The sequence below is a fragment of the Tachypleus tridentatus genome, chromosome 8, assembly GCF_004210375.1.
Source record: "Tachypleus tridentatus isolate NWPU-2018 chromosome 8, ASM421037v1, whole genome shotgun sequence".
NCBI classification, from domain to species: Eukaryota; Metazoa; Arthropoda; class Merostomata; order Xiphosura; family Limulidae; genus Tachypleus; species Tachypleus tridentatus.
In genome coordinates, this window is record NC_134832.1 from 108633024 (window position 1) to 108650218 (window position 17195).

At 32.3% G+C, this 17195-nt stretch overlaps 1 protein-coding gene across 1 annotated transcript in view; it reads right to left on the bottom strand.

Moving 5' to 3' along the window:
• Positions 1-4289, bottom strand: part of LOC143223178 (uncharacterized) — a 54051-nt gene extending 49762 nt beyond the window's left edge. Inside the window, exons 1-2 of the mRNA XM_076450755.1 lie at positions 4063-4289; positions 3349-3413 (exon numbers count right to left, since the gene is read on the bottom strand). Of these exons, the coding sequence (XP_076306870.1) occupies positions 3349-3367 (19 nt within the window). The 5' untranslated portion in view covers positions 3368-3413; positions 4063-4289. The remainder of the gene's footprint in view (positions 1-3348; positions 3414-4062) is intronic.
• Between the last annotated feature and the right edge of the window lie 12906 nt (positions 4290-17195).

A 17195-nucleotide genomic window follows, 5' to 3' on the forward strand; every position in this document is an offset into this window, starting at 1 on the left:
TGATACTAACTAAATATAGGGGCTGAAAGTAGTTAAGTAGTTAGTATTGCCTAGGCTGTGAATCCCTGAGATCATGGTTCGCGATCTGTTATCGTAAAAATTTGTTCAGCAATGGTGAGCGTACTATAAAAGTAACAGTCAAATCCCACGTCCCGTGAGACAAAGGCAGTCCAAGAGTTGGCGGTGGGTGTTGTTCACTAGCTGCTTTCACTCTGATCTATCACTTACAAATTATAGGGATGTTACGCGCAGATAATCTTTGTGTAGTACTTGTGTACAATTCTAAAACATACAACCTAACGTATTCATAAGTGAAATATAGTTCGACTATATAAATACATACAAAAAAATTCTCAACTGACAGGTGTGAAAGAACGAAGTTTCATAGAGAATGGTATACCGTACGAAAATCACAAAACGTTTAATAAAAAGAAGGTGCCGCTTTGTGGTGAATTGTACCGGTAATTTCGAATTAGTCAGCAGGAACTTGCTTTGTTTACTCCTGATAAGAGGTCCAAAAAGCTTTATCCGGTCCACATACGTTTTCCTTTGTAAAATCGATTTACCGCTCAGTGTCGGCACTCTTACTAGCCCACTGAAAACACATTATGGCACTTAAAGCCAGCATAACAAGTTCGTGAGGTACGTTTTGTTCCTGTTTATTTTGTCACCCATTTGAAAAATACAAAATTTAACTTTAACATTTGAAGTGGATAGAATTTGTCAAACGCAATTTGCAAAAGATTACCTGAATAAACTCATAATATATTTAATTTTTACTTCATTTTGTTTGAAGAATTATTTCCAACAACTTATGTATTTGAATTTATGGCAAAACTACTAAGACTTACGTCCCTATTTTTAAACTATTATTATTATTATTACCATATACGCTAAGGAAATGATTAATACTCTTATAACGCTCCCACTACTTAAAGTTCGGGAAATATTTTATGGTATCACACGGATTTGAACTCAGCTCGTTAACTCCGATATACAGAACTACACCACATGCACGTGCTGGGCGGCTTCTGCCTGGCTAATTTATGGGAAAATAGGTATTTTTCACTATAACTGTACGTCTTTCAGTTACAAACTTCGACACCACTAGTTTCAATTTTACTATTTAAAACAGCATAGATGGCAACACAGTACATTTTGGAAAGAAATTACATACCAAACTGCCATATCGAAATAACATCTTTTCCTTTTTCTTTTCAAGGGTGTGTTGTATTAACGTACAATTTCGGAGTTACTATAACGATTTATTTTCATAAAAATCATTCATTATTGTTTCTTATCTTGTACTTCTTTGTTCTGTGTTATAATAGTGTTTTTTAATTTACACTGTAAAGACTCGTAATTTTATATATTTTTCAAAAAGATTCCTCTTACTTTTTCTTCCCAAGTAATCCAAACGTTGCACTTATTATTTTTCTGCTTTAAATCATACTTCATGTTTTACAGAGACTTCTGATAATTGTATAACGTCGAGCATTATTATACTCTTTTCAGCCTTAATTATGTGACTTGTTGCTTCATATTAGTTTGGGTAAAAAAAATCTTATTGTTGTGTTATTGCTTAATATTGAGTTTCAAGTTGGTGTATGGTATCATTACTTACTATGTTAATAAACCTCACAAATACGTTACAAATAATTCATTAAATACAACTACGTAGTGAAACTTCAGCGACATTTTTCCATGGAATATCTTGCTACAACTTAACGAAAAAACTCACATATTTATCAGTATAGCTCAGTGAACATATATAAAACCTTCTAGAATGGCATGTCCCATAGCAAATTCGACATTTTCAACGATATTTTTCTAACGTTAAACAATTGTTCCAAGCTCCTACCAATATGATGACGGAAATGTTTATTGTTTCTCATCATATCTTCCTCGGTGAATTGATAACAAGTGAATTACTTGAAACAAGTTTAAACTTTTCTTAAATAATTCATCATTAAAGTAGTTATTTTTGCTCCAAAGCATTGATAATCTTTGGACTCAGCCATTTCCATACAAAACTAGACAAGCACACACAACGTAGTCTTGTTATCTGTATATTATGTCTACTTCGGAATTCCAACTTTAATACCGTAGAGAAAAAACAACAAACGAAATTTAACGTTTTTCCAGTTGAATTTAAGAAGCACTTGAGATTGTAATTGTGAAAGTGTGTGTGTGAATTTGAGTCACTGTTACTCACACGGCCTTTATAGCTATAAAAGGTTTGTATGTAAGCGTCTAAGCATCGACACTCTAAGCACGTGAACTCCATGTTAAAAGACGCACGTGAAGACATCGTCTCGGATCGACGACAGCGCAACATAACTTAATACTCGTATTTTTTTACGTAAATATGGTGAAAACTGCTAGCAAGAGGACAAGCCTAATTAACGACGTTTTCAAATGACGCTCTCTTACCTCGAGTTACAACACTGACAAAAATAAACCCACACTCAAAATATTGTTCTGCTGTCAGTCACTTTCTCGATGCAGTAACAGTTGCACTTGTAAAAAGAAAAAAAAAACACTTATAACCAGCATAAAAGAGACTAACTGTCACGTGAGGCAATATATAGATATATTAAGTAATGTTTGTACAAAGTTTATAGAAAATTTCCACAAACATACACACTACACGGTACTGAATATTTATATGTTCAACAATTACAAAGTAGGTTTTGTTTTGTTAATTCAATAACTGTCTAAACACGTTTAGTGAGTAATCTTAAATGTTATTAACACATGTTAGCCTGTGTGCCCACATGAGCCATGTTCCAAACACTATATACAAAACTTCCATGTTTTTCTACTGAACAAAAATGTAAACCTTATTAGTTTCACTCTCTTAAAATACAGTTTATAAAAGTTTATCAACAATAGTCTTAACCCTGCAGAATTAAAGTACCGAAAAATCACGTGATGAAAAAAACCTTTGCCTTAAATATTGTATCTTTGTGCATTTTCTAATTTTTCTGATAAAAAGTGATAAAACAAGTTATAGCTTTAAATATGTAACTCATTTTCTCAGGACAAATTCTAATTCTACAGTTTGGAGTTGTACCAACTTTCATTAGCCCAACAAGATCGGTTACACGGATGATATCCAAACGAGTTTTGTATTTCTGATAGATTTGAGAAATAACTGATGTAATATTTTTTTTTTTTTTTTACATATACAAACTATTTTGTACTCTTTCATTGCTTAATGATTTTTTAGGCAATTTAGTATTAGCCCTCGGGTGTTTTTGATCTTGTTATCTGTTCTGTAAGCATTCGATGTTAAAGAACAGAACATATTTATAAAAAGAAGGCAAGAATTCTCAGTTTACTCACCGAATTCAGCGTGATACATCACTTAAAACTTGAAAGGTGAAGACACTTCCGGTATCCAAGTGGAACTGTGTGGGACAAAAGATTCATTTCCGGTTTAATGTTTGATTTGGCAGGAAAATAAGATTTATATTAACGTACTCAACATATATGTAGTACTGAACGACTGAACAATTAAACTGAAGGCCGTAGCCAAGTAGAACACTAATAATTTCGTGTGTTCAGGTAAAAAAAAGATATACATTAAATGTTGAAGACTGAAACAACAACATCTATATTTCTTTACGTTTTAAACTTATTCTTTTTGAAAAAATTGCAAAATTTTACTGTTTAATTCACCTGCAAAATATTTACTTTGTTCATTTGATTTTAACAAGCAAAACAAAACGAAAAACACCACATTTAATAACTATTACTTGAATACGTTTCTAGTAGATATATCACATTTTGTCAGAGTTAGTAATTTGGTGTTGTGTGTGTTAAAAAAATCAGAAATAAAATGTTAATATTTTGCTGAAAAATTAAATTGTGTTACTTGTAAACGATTTAAAAAAATATCTTTCGAAAATATGTATTTATGGGTGGGAGTGGGGAAGGATATATGGTTTTACGTTAAAGTTTGACTACTAATAAGATTTTACTTGAATAATTAAAGTTGATAATAGTAATGTAACAAGTTCAAACAAAATACGAACTGGGCCTATTTTCTCTACTTACCTTTTGCAGTAACAAACAAATGAAGTAGCGTGGCTCCCTCTAGCAAATAAAAAAAACATAAGCAAAGCGAAGGCGGGCTGAATATGAAGGGAATTCTGCGCGGGAGCACGAACAGCAGCAGAAAAGTGGATAAAAAAAAAAGAACAGGAGCGCGTTCACTTCCACCAGTCTCGGTTGCAGCGGTTGGACAGTACTTCGAAAGTCACTGAAAAAGACTAGTAAGAGCAAAGTGTGGACCCATTTCTAAACAATCTACAAGCAAATCTAAACTTTGTACTCCTCCTTTCTCTTTTCTTATTGGAGGAATTCCCTTACGGTTTCCCGACTGTGACAAAGTTTTTCCACCAATCAACAATCAGTATTACTAGTAGCCTAGGAGTTGTGTGATATTGGAATGATGCCAAATTCCTTTAGCGCTTATGTTGCCGTAAACGTTCGATAACTTTCGGCGTTGCTTCAATAAATATTACAACAGCCTTCAAAGAGGTAATAAAGAATTAGTAATATCCGGCAATCTAGTTACTACTTTCAACTTATCATTACATAAACACCATTACACCTTTGAAGACTGATAACAAAAAGGAAAAACTTCCTATTTTAATGTGTTGCACTTCTTTCGCCCATGAATCAAGAAACATTTGCGGTATAAAAGAGGATTTTGATGCTAAAAAAATATATTTATGTGAACTGAAATTTAAAATTATTATTTAAGAAATAAACATAGTTGCTAAATGCTGTTGTTGTCTCAGTACAAAACTACACAATGGACCATGTTCCCTTTGTTCACTGCTGGCAATCGACTAACGGAGTTTAGCGTTCTCCATGAGCTTATCGCTGACCCAGCGGTGGACATTAAATGTTAGTATGTTGAGAAGCATACAAACTGTTGGTATATTCCCAGGTAGATATAATTCAAAAGAAAAAGTCTAGTTATATTTCCATTAAGGTATTTAAATATATGAAAAATGTGGGATTACAACGCTTTTCTGTTGTTTAGTTTTCAATTCGTATTTTTATATGAGTGTCATGTGCATTTCTATGTACAAAAGAAAAAATATATATGAGATATACCACAAAGCATGATAATTAATATTATAATATTCGTGGTTTCATATATAGGTTAAACAGTGTGGAGCGGTGGGTCACGTCCCACAGTAAATCAAAAGCCATGAAATTGTTGTATTAATTAAAATATACAGTATACGCTTAAGAAAGCACAATATCTCTTTAAGTATACATTGGATGCAGATTAGATAAATTAGAACTATAGATCTACTTCGTTCTTTCTACTATAAGCATATTAACAACGTCACAAAATGGTCAAGAGAAATTATAAATCGCAGTCACCACATTTTAGTTTACCTTTATATAGATTACAAATAGAACATAAATATAAATTTTATCTTAATAGTAATAGAACATTACAAGTTAAAAGACGTAATAGATTTGAGTAAAGAACGTTTTAATATTAACATAAATAAGAATAATCGGCTGTTAATATGCTTCTATCGTATCGTTTTAATATTCAACTATTGAATCATGTTTGCCAGAGAAGGAAGCTTTGTTTTAACAGTCGGTTTCAAAAGACAAATTATGTAATGTTTTTATGTATGTTGAAGTTACTAGGTGAAAGCATATTATTGTGTTATTTTGAAGATCTACAAATTTAGGCGCTTTTTGTTACCCAAGCATTCCAGTTCTTACCAAAGTATTTCGCTGTTTTTTGTTTGTATTTTCAGACACAAAATTGGAACATGTTAAAAATTCATCGGATTAAAATATCGATATAGGCTAGAGCTGATGATATTAGTTAAATTTCCTAAACTAATCTTATCAGATAATTAGTTTTCAACACTGCTCACATCATCATTTTTTTATGCGAAGCATAACCTAATGAAAGTTTCGTATAGAGTAGTTTTCTCCTGATATTTGAGTGTTGAAAAGTCCTTCATATAAGGTTATAAAGCTAAGTACGAGTGAAAGAAAGGTTAATCTGAAAAACAAAATACACAGATGTTGTTATTTTAAAAACTTACCCCTTAGCGACGTGCAATGCAGTGGAAGTAAGTCTCTGTAAAATTGGGGGATTGTAGTTATTTGAGTAGAAATGTATGTTTTCAGTTTCATTCAATGAAGTTGTCAGAAGCGCCATTAAAATGTTTGAATTCTAGAATATACATACAATTAAGGGTTGACAATATATATGCATACGAAATAATTAACAGGGGATATTTTCAAGAGTCTTCACGATACAGTGTTATGACATCTTTCTAAACTAACCTCTGATTGTAATTTAGAAATTTATGCCCGAGTGAGCGAACAATAGAGGGCAGTGTTGTGAAGTACAACCACTCTTACCTTTGAAATCGCCCCCACCCAGTGGCTCAGCGGCTGGTCTGAAGGTTTATAATATTAAAAACCGGGTTTGGATACCTCTGATGGACACAGCACAGATAGTCCATTGTGTAGCTTTGTAGGTAACAACGAAAGAAACAAGCGCTTAGAAGTCATGTTATAATTGTAGCATCTATAATTGTTCCACATGATAAAAAATCGCTCATTTCGGTAATTTTCGTTTTCAGAGGTAGAGTTTTAAGAATAAGGGTTTATCGTACCAGAGCTAGCGTGTACCTGATCAGGTTGGTGAGAAACGAAATAAACTTGTTTTAAAGTAGGTAACACTTTAGTTGTCAAGAACCTCTGTTCATGAAATTAATTACTGTATATTCTGTTATGTTTGTATAATAAAGTTAATTTCGAGAACAATTTTGAATAATATTTTTCACGTTATAAAACCGTATTTATAGGTAATTACAATCGAACTTCATCTCTATAGTTAAGCTAAAATACTAAATCTATCAGTGTCCAAAATGCTAACTTTAGCATTCAGTGTCTGAAAGAGCTAATGCTGAAGAGATTAGGTATAATTGACGTTTACGGCCCGGCATGGCAAGGTGGGTTAAGGCGTTCAACTGGTAATGTGAGGGTTGCGGGTTTGAACCACGTCGCACCAAACATGCTCGCCCTTTCAGTCGTGGGGCGTTATAATGTGACTATCAATCCCACTATTCGTTCGTAAAAGAGTAGCCCAAAAGTTGGCGGTGGGCGGTGCGCGAAATTAAAAAACAAACAAATGACAGACTGAATTTATTTTCAATTTTGCACATTGGTACATGAAGGCTATTTGTGCCAGCCGTTTTTAATTTAGCAGTAAAAGGCTGGAAGAAAGCTAGCTAGTCATCAACACTCATCAACTTATGGGGTTTACTCCTCTACCAACGAATAGTGGGATTGATTGTGAAGTTATATTGTGAAAGGGCGAGCATGTTCGATGACGGAGGTTTGAGCCACACGTTACCTTTGTGTTATTGCTATGATCGTTCACTTTACTCCAGTTTTTAAAATAGTTAACACTGATGACTTTTTCTAGTTGACATTGTTTTCCTTTAGTGTAATGTAGGAGTCGCTTTAAGAGTTCAAGACTGCGAAAGCTTAAGTTCAATTTTTTATGTTATTTTAATTCTCGAGATTGCTACATTATTAAACTATCCGAGAAAACCCATGTTTGGATCACTCGCTCAAACTGTTTGCACTGAAAGATTGTTTTCTGTTATTAGTATCATTAAATGAAGAGTGCTCTAAAGTAAGCTTTTGAGTGCACTGATGGAGACATTGTTCTGACAGTAGTGATTCTAAAAACTTAGTGGTTGCATATGGTAACATTTTACGATGCCATAAACCAACAAATGCTGTTATTAGTCAAGAGTGGAAGTTAAGCTCTGAATGTTAGACATTTCTATGGCAAAGATTCGAGGCAAGTAATTTCAATGTATTATATCCTAAAGTAATTACGTCAGGGAGTAAATTAGTGTTTTAGAAGGTTTGGAAAACTGTGCCTGAGAGTGTAAAGCTAGAATATTAGTGTTTAAAGAAGTAACTGGCTGTGTTTTTGGATGAGCAAATGTCAAATTGAATATACAGTAATAGACCTATTAGTTTTAAAAGATGATTTTAATGTTTAATTCTTAAAACTATAAGTATTTATTTCTAAAATAAATTACACGCCTGTATAAAGTATTTGTTAGAAGGGTTTTAGAGTTACCATAATCTATCATTTTGCTTGTTAACAACGTATGATATAGCGATTTGAAACAAGTGTTTTAGTATGGAAAAATCAAGCGTGCGTCCGTTTCTGAGAATTCCTTATTTTGATGACTGCTTTGTAAAAGACTGTGCACAGTTTTAAAATTAGTAGTGAGTTTTATGGATCTGGATCTTAATAAAAATGAAGGAAGTATCATTCATAAAAAGTGCTCGTTTTTATAGATCCCTTTTACGTAGTTTTGTTTTCCAAAATCCTAAATCAGTACAAGGTTTATTGGTTTTTTGTGAAATATATATTATACTTTGACGAGGTTATTAGTTATTGTTATGTACCAAAGGAAGTGTATTTGATTCGTTTTATAAAGTATTTCGGTTTATCAGAATCTTATTAACAGAGAAGGATGTGTAATTTCAGGGGAACCTTCATTTTTGTGTGAATCGTATGTACAGTAAGATGTAAAGGAGTTTTCTTCATCAAAATAGATAATTATTGTTTACAATATCAAAAGTTTATGTGAAAAATTTTAATGGTCTTTATTCACATATTTAAGACGTTTGTGTTAGCTAATACGAGTCTTTATTAAGCCTAATTGCATCAACAAACTGAGACGTCGCCTCTATCTAGTTTGTTAGAGGATCACTGACAATCATATTCTAACAATAAATCATAGATTAAATCATAACACCTAGAGAGAAACATGTAAACTATGCTTGAAACAAAGATTAACTCTTAATAAGCTTTACGTGTATGTGCAAATATCAGTTATTTCATTGTCATTTGAAAGTGTGTGTCAAAATTTTAAGAATTGTTATTTTCAACGTCTCATTTGGATTTTAAACCTATCTCTATTCCCTCGAAAAATATTTGAATAAAATATGTCGAATGTATTTTTCGACTATCAATATAAAAAAAATGTCGAATGTATTTTTCGACTATCAGTATATATATTTTTTTCAAATCCGCATGTCCTTTGGATTGTGTATTATAAGAATTAACTGCTTTTGTGAATAAAATTAAAAATATTCTAAAAATAACATATGTATTCTAATCTTGAGAATATTAAGGTGAAAATTTTGAATGTTCTAAATAAAGAGATTAAGCTTGCACTTAAGAAGCGAGTTGCTAGTAATCTTTTAGGTTTGTCACGTTACGAATATAATACAATAATGTACACACATATTGTCTTTAACTAACGCTCTCTGGTTACTAATTTTCATATGTGGTTTGTTGATTTAAATGTTATTAAGTGTTGTGTTTTTCAAATCAAAATTACGGTAATAAAAGTGGATTATACGTTGGATTACCATTGCTGTCACACAAAGTAAGATTTATAAAAAATAACGGGAAGGCGATAATTAGAGAGAAGAATTTGATTAGGGGTAATACGATATCGTATGTACAACTAGTCTACACGAATGAATAGTGAACCCAAACACACAACAACAATAACTTGCTGTTGCAGCATTGAAACCCATCCCAGCTTTTAAATAACCCTTCAGTTATGTGATTATTCCTTCTGTGAAACCTGTACATAACACTCGATCAGTAAACCAGTATTTGTTGACTATCTTGTGTGCATCCACTCAATTCCCTAAAGCTATTCCTTTAAGAAACATTTCGGAAAAAAAAGCACCTAGAAACTAAGGCTTTAATTAATTTCTTTACTTTTGTTGACTTGCCCAAAGAAATTCAATCTGAACAAGGATCGAATTTTATGTCTGGGTTGTTTCAACAGGTTGTTTACCAACTCGGTATTAAACAGGTTAAATCTAGTGTGTACTATCTTAACTCGCAAGATACTCTTGAGAGATTCCATTTTACCTTTGCTCCCCAGTAGTACAGCGGTACGTCTTCGGACTCACAGCGTTAGAAATCGGGTTTCGATATCCGTGGCGGGCAAAGCATTGTGTGGCTTTGTGCTTAATTCAAAACAAACAAATTTTACTTTGACAAATGTGGTGCGGACTTGCTGTCTTTATATTGAGAAGGATTGGGATGAAGAAGCTTTTGTTAGAGTTTAACCCCTTTGTGTTGGTGTTTGGCCATTCAGTGTGAGGTCCTTTAAAGTTGCTGAAGGAACAATAGTTGGAAGTTGAACCGAAAGAGATGCACTTACTGGATTATGTTTCAAAGTTTAGGCCCAGATTGTTAGGTGGACATGGTTTTAGTATTGTTATCCATTATGAAACATCCACTCAAGGCTAGTTATCATGATCAATGATACAGACTGTATTGTAAAAAATCACCTGATCATCGAAAGGATACCCAGTCGTATAATATCAATATATTGAAACTCTATGACATCCAAAATGAATCTAAAAACGTTTTATCCACTGAGTGTTTTACTTATACTGATGACAGTCTTTTTGACTCGGACACTCGTAGATTTGAAAATATTATAGATGAATGCGACATCAAAATGATTAATTCTGATTAATCTTTATCAAAACTCGATCACTTGTATCCAGAAGAAAGAAATCAACTTGCTAATTTATTGATTGAATATGAGTTTTGATTTACTGATGCTCCTAATGAAGCCAACATTACTGTTTATGATGAAAATATTGGTGATGTTTCTCTTGTGAACAACATCTCTATCGTGTTAGTCCAGTCAAGGCTGATAAAATGAGTAGAGAAATATCTTATATGCTGGAAAATGGCATTATAGAACTCAATAAAAGTGATTGGTCTTCACCTTATGTACTGGTTTCTAATGGTTTGGTTAGACACTGTACAGACTTTCACAAAGTAAATGTTCTGACAAAGATAAATTCCTATGCCATTCCAAGAATGGAGGATAGTATTGATGAAATTGGAAGAGCCAGATATATCACAATTTTTAATTCTTTAAGGATTTACTATTATATATTTATTTTAATATCTATGGTTGTTTCAGTTTAATAATATTTAGAAATGCATGTAACTTATATTGTTAAATGTGAATTGCGAAAGTTTCACCTATTCTCTAAAGTTGTAAGAGATTTTCGAGTGTAAAAGTCAACAATATATGTTTCACGAAAACACTAGCGTATTTTTGAACTTTGTTACTAATTGAACTTTCAAGAACCTCATCCTAAAAGTTTATAAACTGACGCACTAAAAGACAGTTTATGTTGTTGGTTTGCTATTGTCAGTATACTATAAATCCCTGAAACTATAATTGTGACAAAAGCTTATTAATTGGAAAACTATAGATATTTGAACAGAAACGATTATAGATTTTGAAGATTAGAAGCCGTTTAACTTCAGCGGATTAACTATAAACGTTAATATTTTTAGGAAGGCATCGTATAATTTCGGCTGTGAAAAATCCAGGTGTGAATAAATGGTTAGCTACCCGTTAAGCTTGAAATTAATTAGCTCATCTTGAACTGTCCATACAGTATTAAATTCCATACCATATAAGAGCCTCAATAATGTTTGTGACTTTGTAAAATATATATATATATATATATAAACTATTATTTGTAATAATTGTATTAAAGTTTATGTATTGAAATATATTTGTGTTAAGAAAGAAAATTGTGTGTATCAATTTTGTTGATAAATATCATAACTTAATATAATTAACTTCTAAATCGAAATTACAATTTAATTCAGTTTTAGGCCATTTCAAATTATAATACGTACATTAATAGACACAGAATATGCAGATATCCCACTTCCACTTTTCATCAGTAGATGATTTTACATTATGGCTTTTATCTAGAGAGATGCAAGTATTATAACAATGGAAACTTGAGAATCCAAAGAAAACTTGTTTGAAAAGATTTTGAAAAAGTTCGAAACTTTTTCTTGGTCAGTGATTTTAAAACAGGATTGTTAGTTATAACAGGGTTGGTTATTAAAGTCAAAGTGAAGAATAACCACGTGTCTATGTTTACCACTTTGCATTGGTGCTTTTAACTTGTTTTTTTTTTTAAATTAAAGAATAGAACCTAATTGTGTGTATTATTTCTGCCTTTTCAGTAGAATTTTACCTATCCTTTAATCAGTGTTGTGCACCATCACATGTATGTTGTGGAATCTATGCATTTCTATCTAACATAAAGACAAAAATAATAACTACTTATCGTGGCAGAATCGTGTGGAAGGACATACTGCCAACTTTTGCAGCCATGCAACTGAGAACATAAAACAGAAACATTTTACAGCCTGATCTTCTGTAAAACCAAGCACGATATATTTTGACTATCGTATACTTTCTGTTTTCACACTGAGAACTGATACATATTAGAAACAAATCCAGCTGTACCTAGAATCGTTCTTTAAACCTAACTATTTCGTTGTGCAGCTTTCGTCTATGATTTATATGACAGCCCTCATGTACGAACTGGTCTTGGTATGATGTATGCTGGTTTTTATAATGAACGAGACGACATAAGACCATCTGTTCTGAGATATCAATTATACTTAGTTATCTGTTTGTTTTAGAACCTTGTGCCAAGCTACTCCCTTTCGTAAAGACGTATTAGAAGTTTCATGTTTACATGCAAATTTGCATCCATATTAGTGAGGTCATGATTATATTACATTTCTATTAGTATTAATAAATTAATATTTACATGTAAAGTTGTATTAATATTAAAACTTAACGTTTACATAGATATTTATATACACATTAAGAACTTCACGTTTACGTGTACATTTACATACATATTAACAACTGTATAATCACGAAATTGTTTTAATCGCCAATGCCTAATTGCATTCACAGACGTTCTATTTTACACACACACATATATATATATTGTTTTGATTGTTTGATTGTGTTTAAACGCTATTCATCATGTTAAAGTTGTTTTAAGTGCATTTTGTCCCCTAGTGGGACAGCAGCAAATCTTCGAGTTTACAACACTAAAATCAGAGGTTCGGTTTCTCTCGGTGGAAACGCACATATTATATCGGCGGTGTTATACACTCCAATTTGCATTCCTGCCAATACCAATAAAATATGGCACACGACTAGACTTTTCTTTTATCAAGTAAAGCTTATACACTTTTAACATGTCGCTTACAATTTCGGTCCAGAATAGCATCGAAAAACAAAAGTGAATAAAAGCATGTCGCTATGAAGGGAATAATAGTAATAGCATAATAATATAAGTAAAAGAATTGAAATTTAAAAACCTGCAGAAGGGATAGTAAACAAAAGGAAGGACATAAGGATGGAGATATTACAAACATTTTTACTCAAATCAAAAATCTACTATTTTGGCTCCATGCTGTTACCTAGAACTGCATTTGGTGACGTCAAAATATATTTGTAGTTTGAGTAAACAATGTCTACGGTATCTCCATCCTTGCTTTCTGATTTGTTTACGATCTCTATTTTGCAGTTTTATAATTAACAATTATTCATTTATTTCATTTTTTGCTGGATTTTTTTATGCTCAACTATGGGCAAAGGATTACTTAATATGTTAGCAAACTTTATACGTTGTAATGATAAAAACATAGCTAATAGCTAACTGATACAGGTCATGATGATTTACTATAGCTGTGGACTATTTGCTCGCATTAGTTCGAGATGTAGAATGTTAACTGCAGCTGAAGATTGTCATGGAAATTTCTTCGAGAATGTAACGAGCGTTTATATTTTCTGTGTAACCAAATTTTATATGAATAATGTATAGCAACGGACAAAGATAGGCCTAGATTAAGATAGAATCACCACTTAGCGCATATAACAACTTATTAATAGAAAAGCAGCTCTTTCAAATAAAACATATATGTCTTAAAACATCGCTTTAAATAAACGTTTGTGTCGTTTAAAGTAATTATTCTTCTAATGTGTTCATAAAAATTTAATATTGTGTATATATTTTTACTTCATACATAATATGGAGGTTTGCTCCCAAAACACTCGATTTTATAGCGTACAAAGCATTGAGTGACAGGCATCTAATGCTTGTTTATTATTGGCTGGTAATTTTTGTATCACCCTGTACATAAGGTTTTTAATGTTACAACTAAGTTTGTAAGAAAGCTAAATTCAAAGGGTAATGATAAAATCGTTTACACGAGAATTATGATGTGTCTAACTTGTTAAAACATAGAAGAAACAAATGTACTTTCTAATATTCCTAGTACCTTAGCAGTATCTCATTTGGGTGCAATATATCTAGCCATTTTTGTTATAGTTTGACAAGAAAATAATAATAAAAATGATATGAAGAATTACAGAGTGGTCGTTTTCAGTGGATTTTCTTTTCTTTTTACGTTCAACATGAAAGCATTGTATGTGTAAAGCCTTAGCAGCCAATAGTAAATGTTCTAGTGTTGTTTGAACCGAATCTTTACGTTTTTTGTCCAAATGTTTTGTTCGAGCTTTGTGCAATTCCATGAGATCCCTATCATGATTCATTATAATCAATATATACTTCTAGATGTTCTTATGAGGGAAATAACAGCAGAAGTGTAATAAACAAGAAATAATTCCACATGTTGTTAAGAAAATAATAGTAATAGCGTAACACTTCGAAATATTGCTATTAAGAGAATATAACAATTTTATCAATCAAGAAACACTTTCTACTGTAAAGTGTATCCTTTCTAAACTAATTTACTTTTGGATTTCGTTTTTTTTACTTTAGTTTCATGTTATTGTTTTCTTGTAAACATATTGATAATTAATTAATTTGTTCCGTAGAGACGTCGCAGTAGGATATACTTTTTTATCTATTTTATAATATTACTGTTCTCTGTTAAACTTTGTTGCACATCTAAAATTATCACAATACTTTGTGTGGTTATCAGTTCTCCATAGCTGTTTGTGCACCAAAATTCGTCTATTCACCCACACTCTCCCCTGCACTCAGTTCTCTCTGCGAGGATTCCCCGTAATGTGTATTCTGTCTTATAAGGCCCTATTGTTTTCATATTTATCTTTACTGCTTGTTTGGTGAGCATCGTGTGTCAGTTTTCTGTGCTTGAAGGTAAAGTAATGCTCATATTTCTCTCACACGTTCTACTCAAAGTTGTAACTTTGTATTATGAAGTGAAAGACTAATCCATTTCTTTCAGTTATGGTCTCCAAATAGTTCTAACGGAAGGAAAAACTGATGACAGGTTAGCGACCTGTGATAACATGATTTATTGGTCATTGTAGAACACCTTTTACGACGTTTACGCCTTAATTTAATGGAAGAATACCTACTATAGATCTGCAGTCGTGTCACTAAGGCGTAAGTACTATAACTTCAGAATTGAATAAGGTATCGTTAGACAAACTATATCTTCTTTATTTGTCACCATAACTCAAATTTTAAAAATGTTATCCGGTTCGGTTGCAGAACCGGTTTGAAATTGTTACGTCATAGGCCTAGCTCTTCTGTCTATAGGTGAGTTTACTTTTCTATTAAGTACTAAATTAAAACAGGACATGCAGACGTTGAATAAATTCAGTTTAATAAATTCAGTTTATGCACGGATAGATTTTGGAATTCAAATTTATTTTATTACAGACAACCCTACGACCAACATATGGACAATAAAAATATCACTAATATCCTGAAGCCTTAATAAACTCGTCATCGTAATAATTTAAATGATAATGATTTTTTTAAAAAGTCAGTTATTATTGGTATATCGACCTGAATCTAAATCATTATCAATGCAACTTATAACTATATAGCCAATAACAAATATGAGTTCTCTTCTCTGTGTGCTAAAACAAATACCATCTGGATCAAGCTTAACGCTACAATGCAATTCCAGATTCAAAAGGCTATTCGTGTAAAGCAAAAATGGGGTCTGTGTAGGACTCTGCAGTTTATACTACGTATTTATTGACTCAAAATTTTTCATTTTACTTATGTGCTTTTTCTTAGACAAATAATTTGCAACAGATTTAAAGAGCGTCTTAAAGTACCGTATTTCTCAACTTTGGGGCATAAATATTCGTAAGTTATTGTTCCAAACTCTTAATCACTGAATGAGCAAAGACAATATGACTGTAATGAAAATCCATTTCAGCTTTTTGACATAATTTATTAAAGTAGATTTGTAGATGTGTAAAAATCATATTATCATCTTACTATAATGGAACTCTTTTTTTATGTATGATACTGGAAAAAGGTTTTTTATTACACAATGTGCAACCTACAATTTCGCGAAATGTTTATCCTATGTGCATGCAGATTTGCAATAGTGGTCACAATTGGTCTCGTTTCGCCTCTGTTTCCCGTCACAGAGAAATTATTTTTTCTCCATTCTAAGGGTGCAAATATGACGTCATAAATACGTTGCACGCGGATTTATTGCACTAGCGTCACGGGTAATCGGCTGGTACTTCAACCATGGTTTATTAGTAGTACAAATTTAAATGGATATCACTGTATAATTTCAATGATATTTTGTATAGTGTCAGAACAATCAGATTAAATACTTGTAAGTACTCGTCCTATTGCTAATCAGCCTCTTTACCATACAGTATATTAATTTGTACTGTAAAATGCAGCATTACGTGACTTTAAGAAATTTAATGATTCTTCGCTGACAATGAATTTGACATGAAAAAACAGCATTATAGGAGCACTAATAGATATAAACAAAATTGTTTTTTAGAATTTCGCACAAAGCTACTCAAGGGCTATCTGTGCTAACCATCTCTAATTTAGCAGTGTAAGACTAGAGGGAAGGTAGCTCGTCATCACCACCCACCGCCAACTCTTAAGCTACTCTTTTACCAACGAATAGTGGGATTGACCTGCACAAAATAATACCCCCACAGCTGAAAGGGCGAGCATGTTTGGTGCGACCGTGATTCGAACCCGCGACCCTCAGATTAGGAGTCAAACGCCTTAACCCACCTGGCCATCCCTGGCCTGTATATAAATACAATATAAGAGCTAGTAACAATGTATGAAATGCTTTTGATTAACATATTACCTACTGTCTTTTATAAATTTTAATAATTTTGGAAACCGTATAAATTTAGCATTTAATTTTGAACTTTGAGCGAAGTTCTAGGAAAGTTCAGTTAGCCCTTCAGTATTGGAAGATACGCTAATGTTTTCGTAGAACA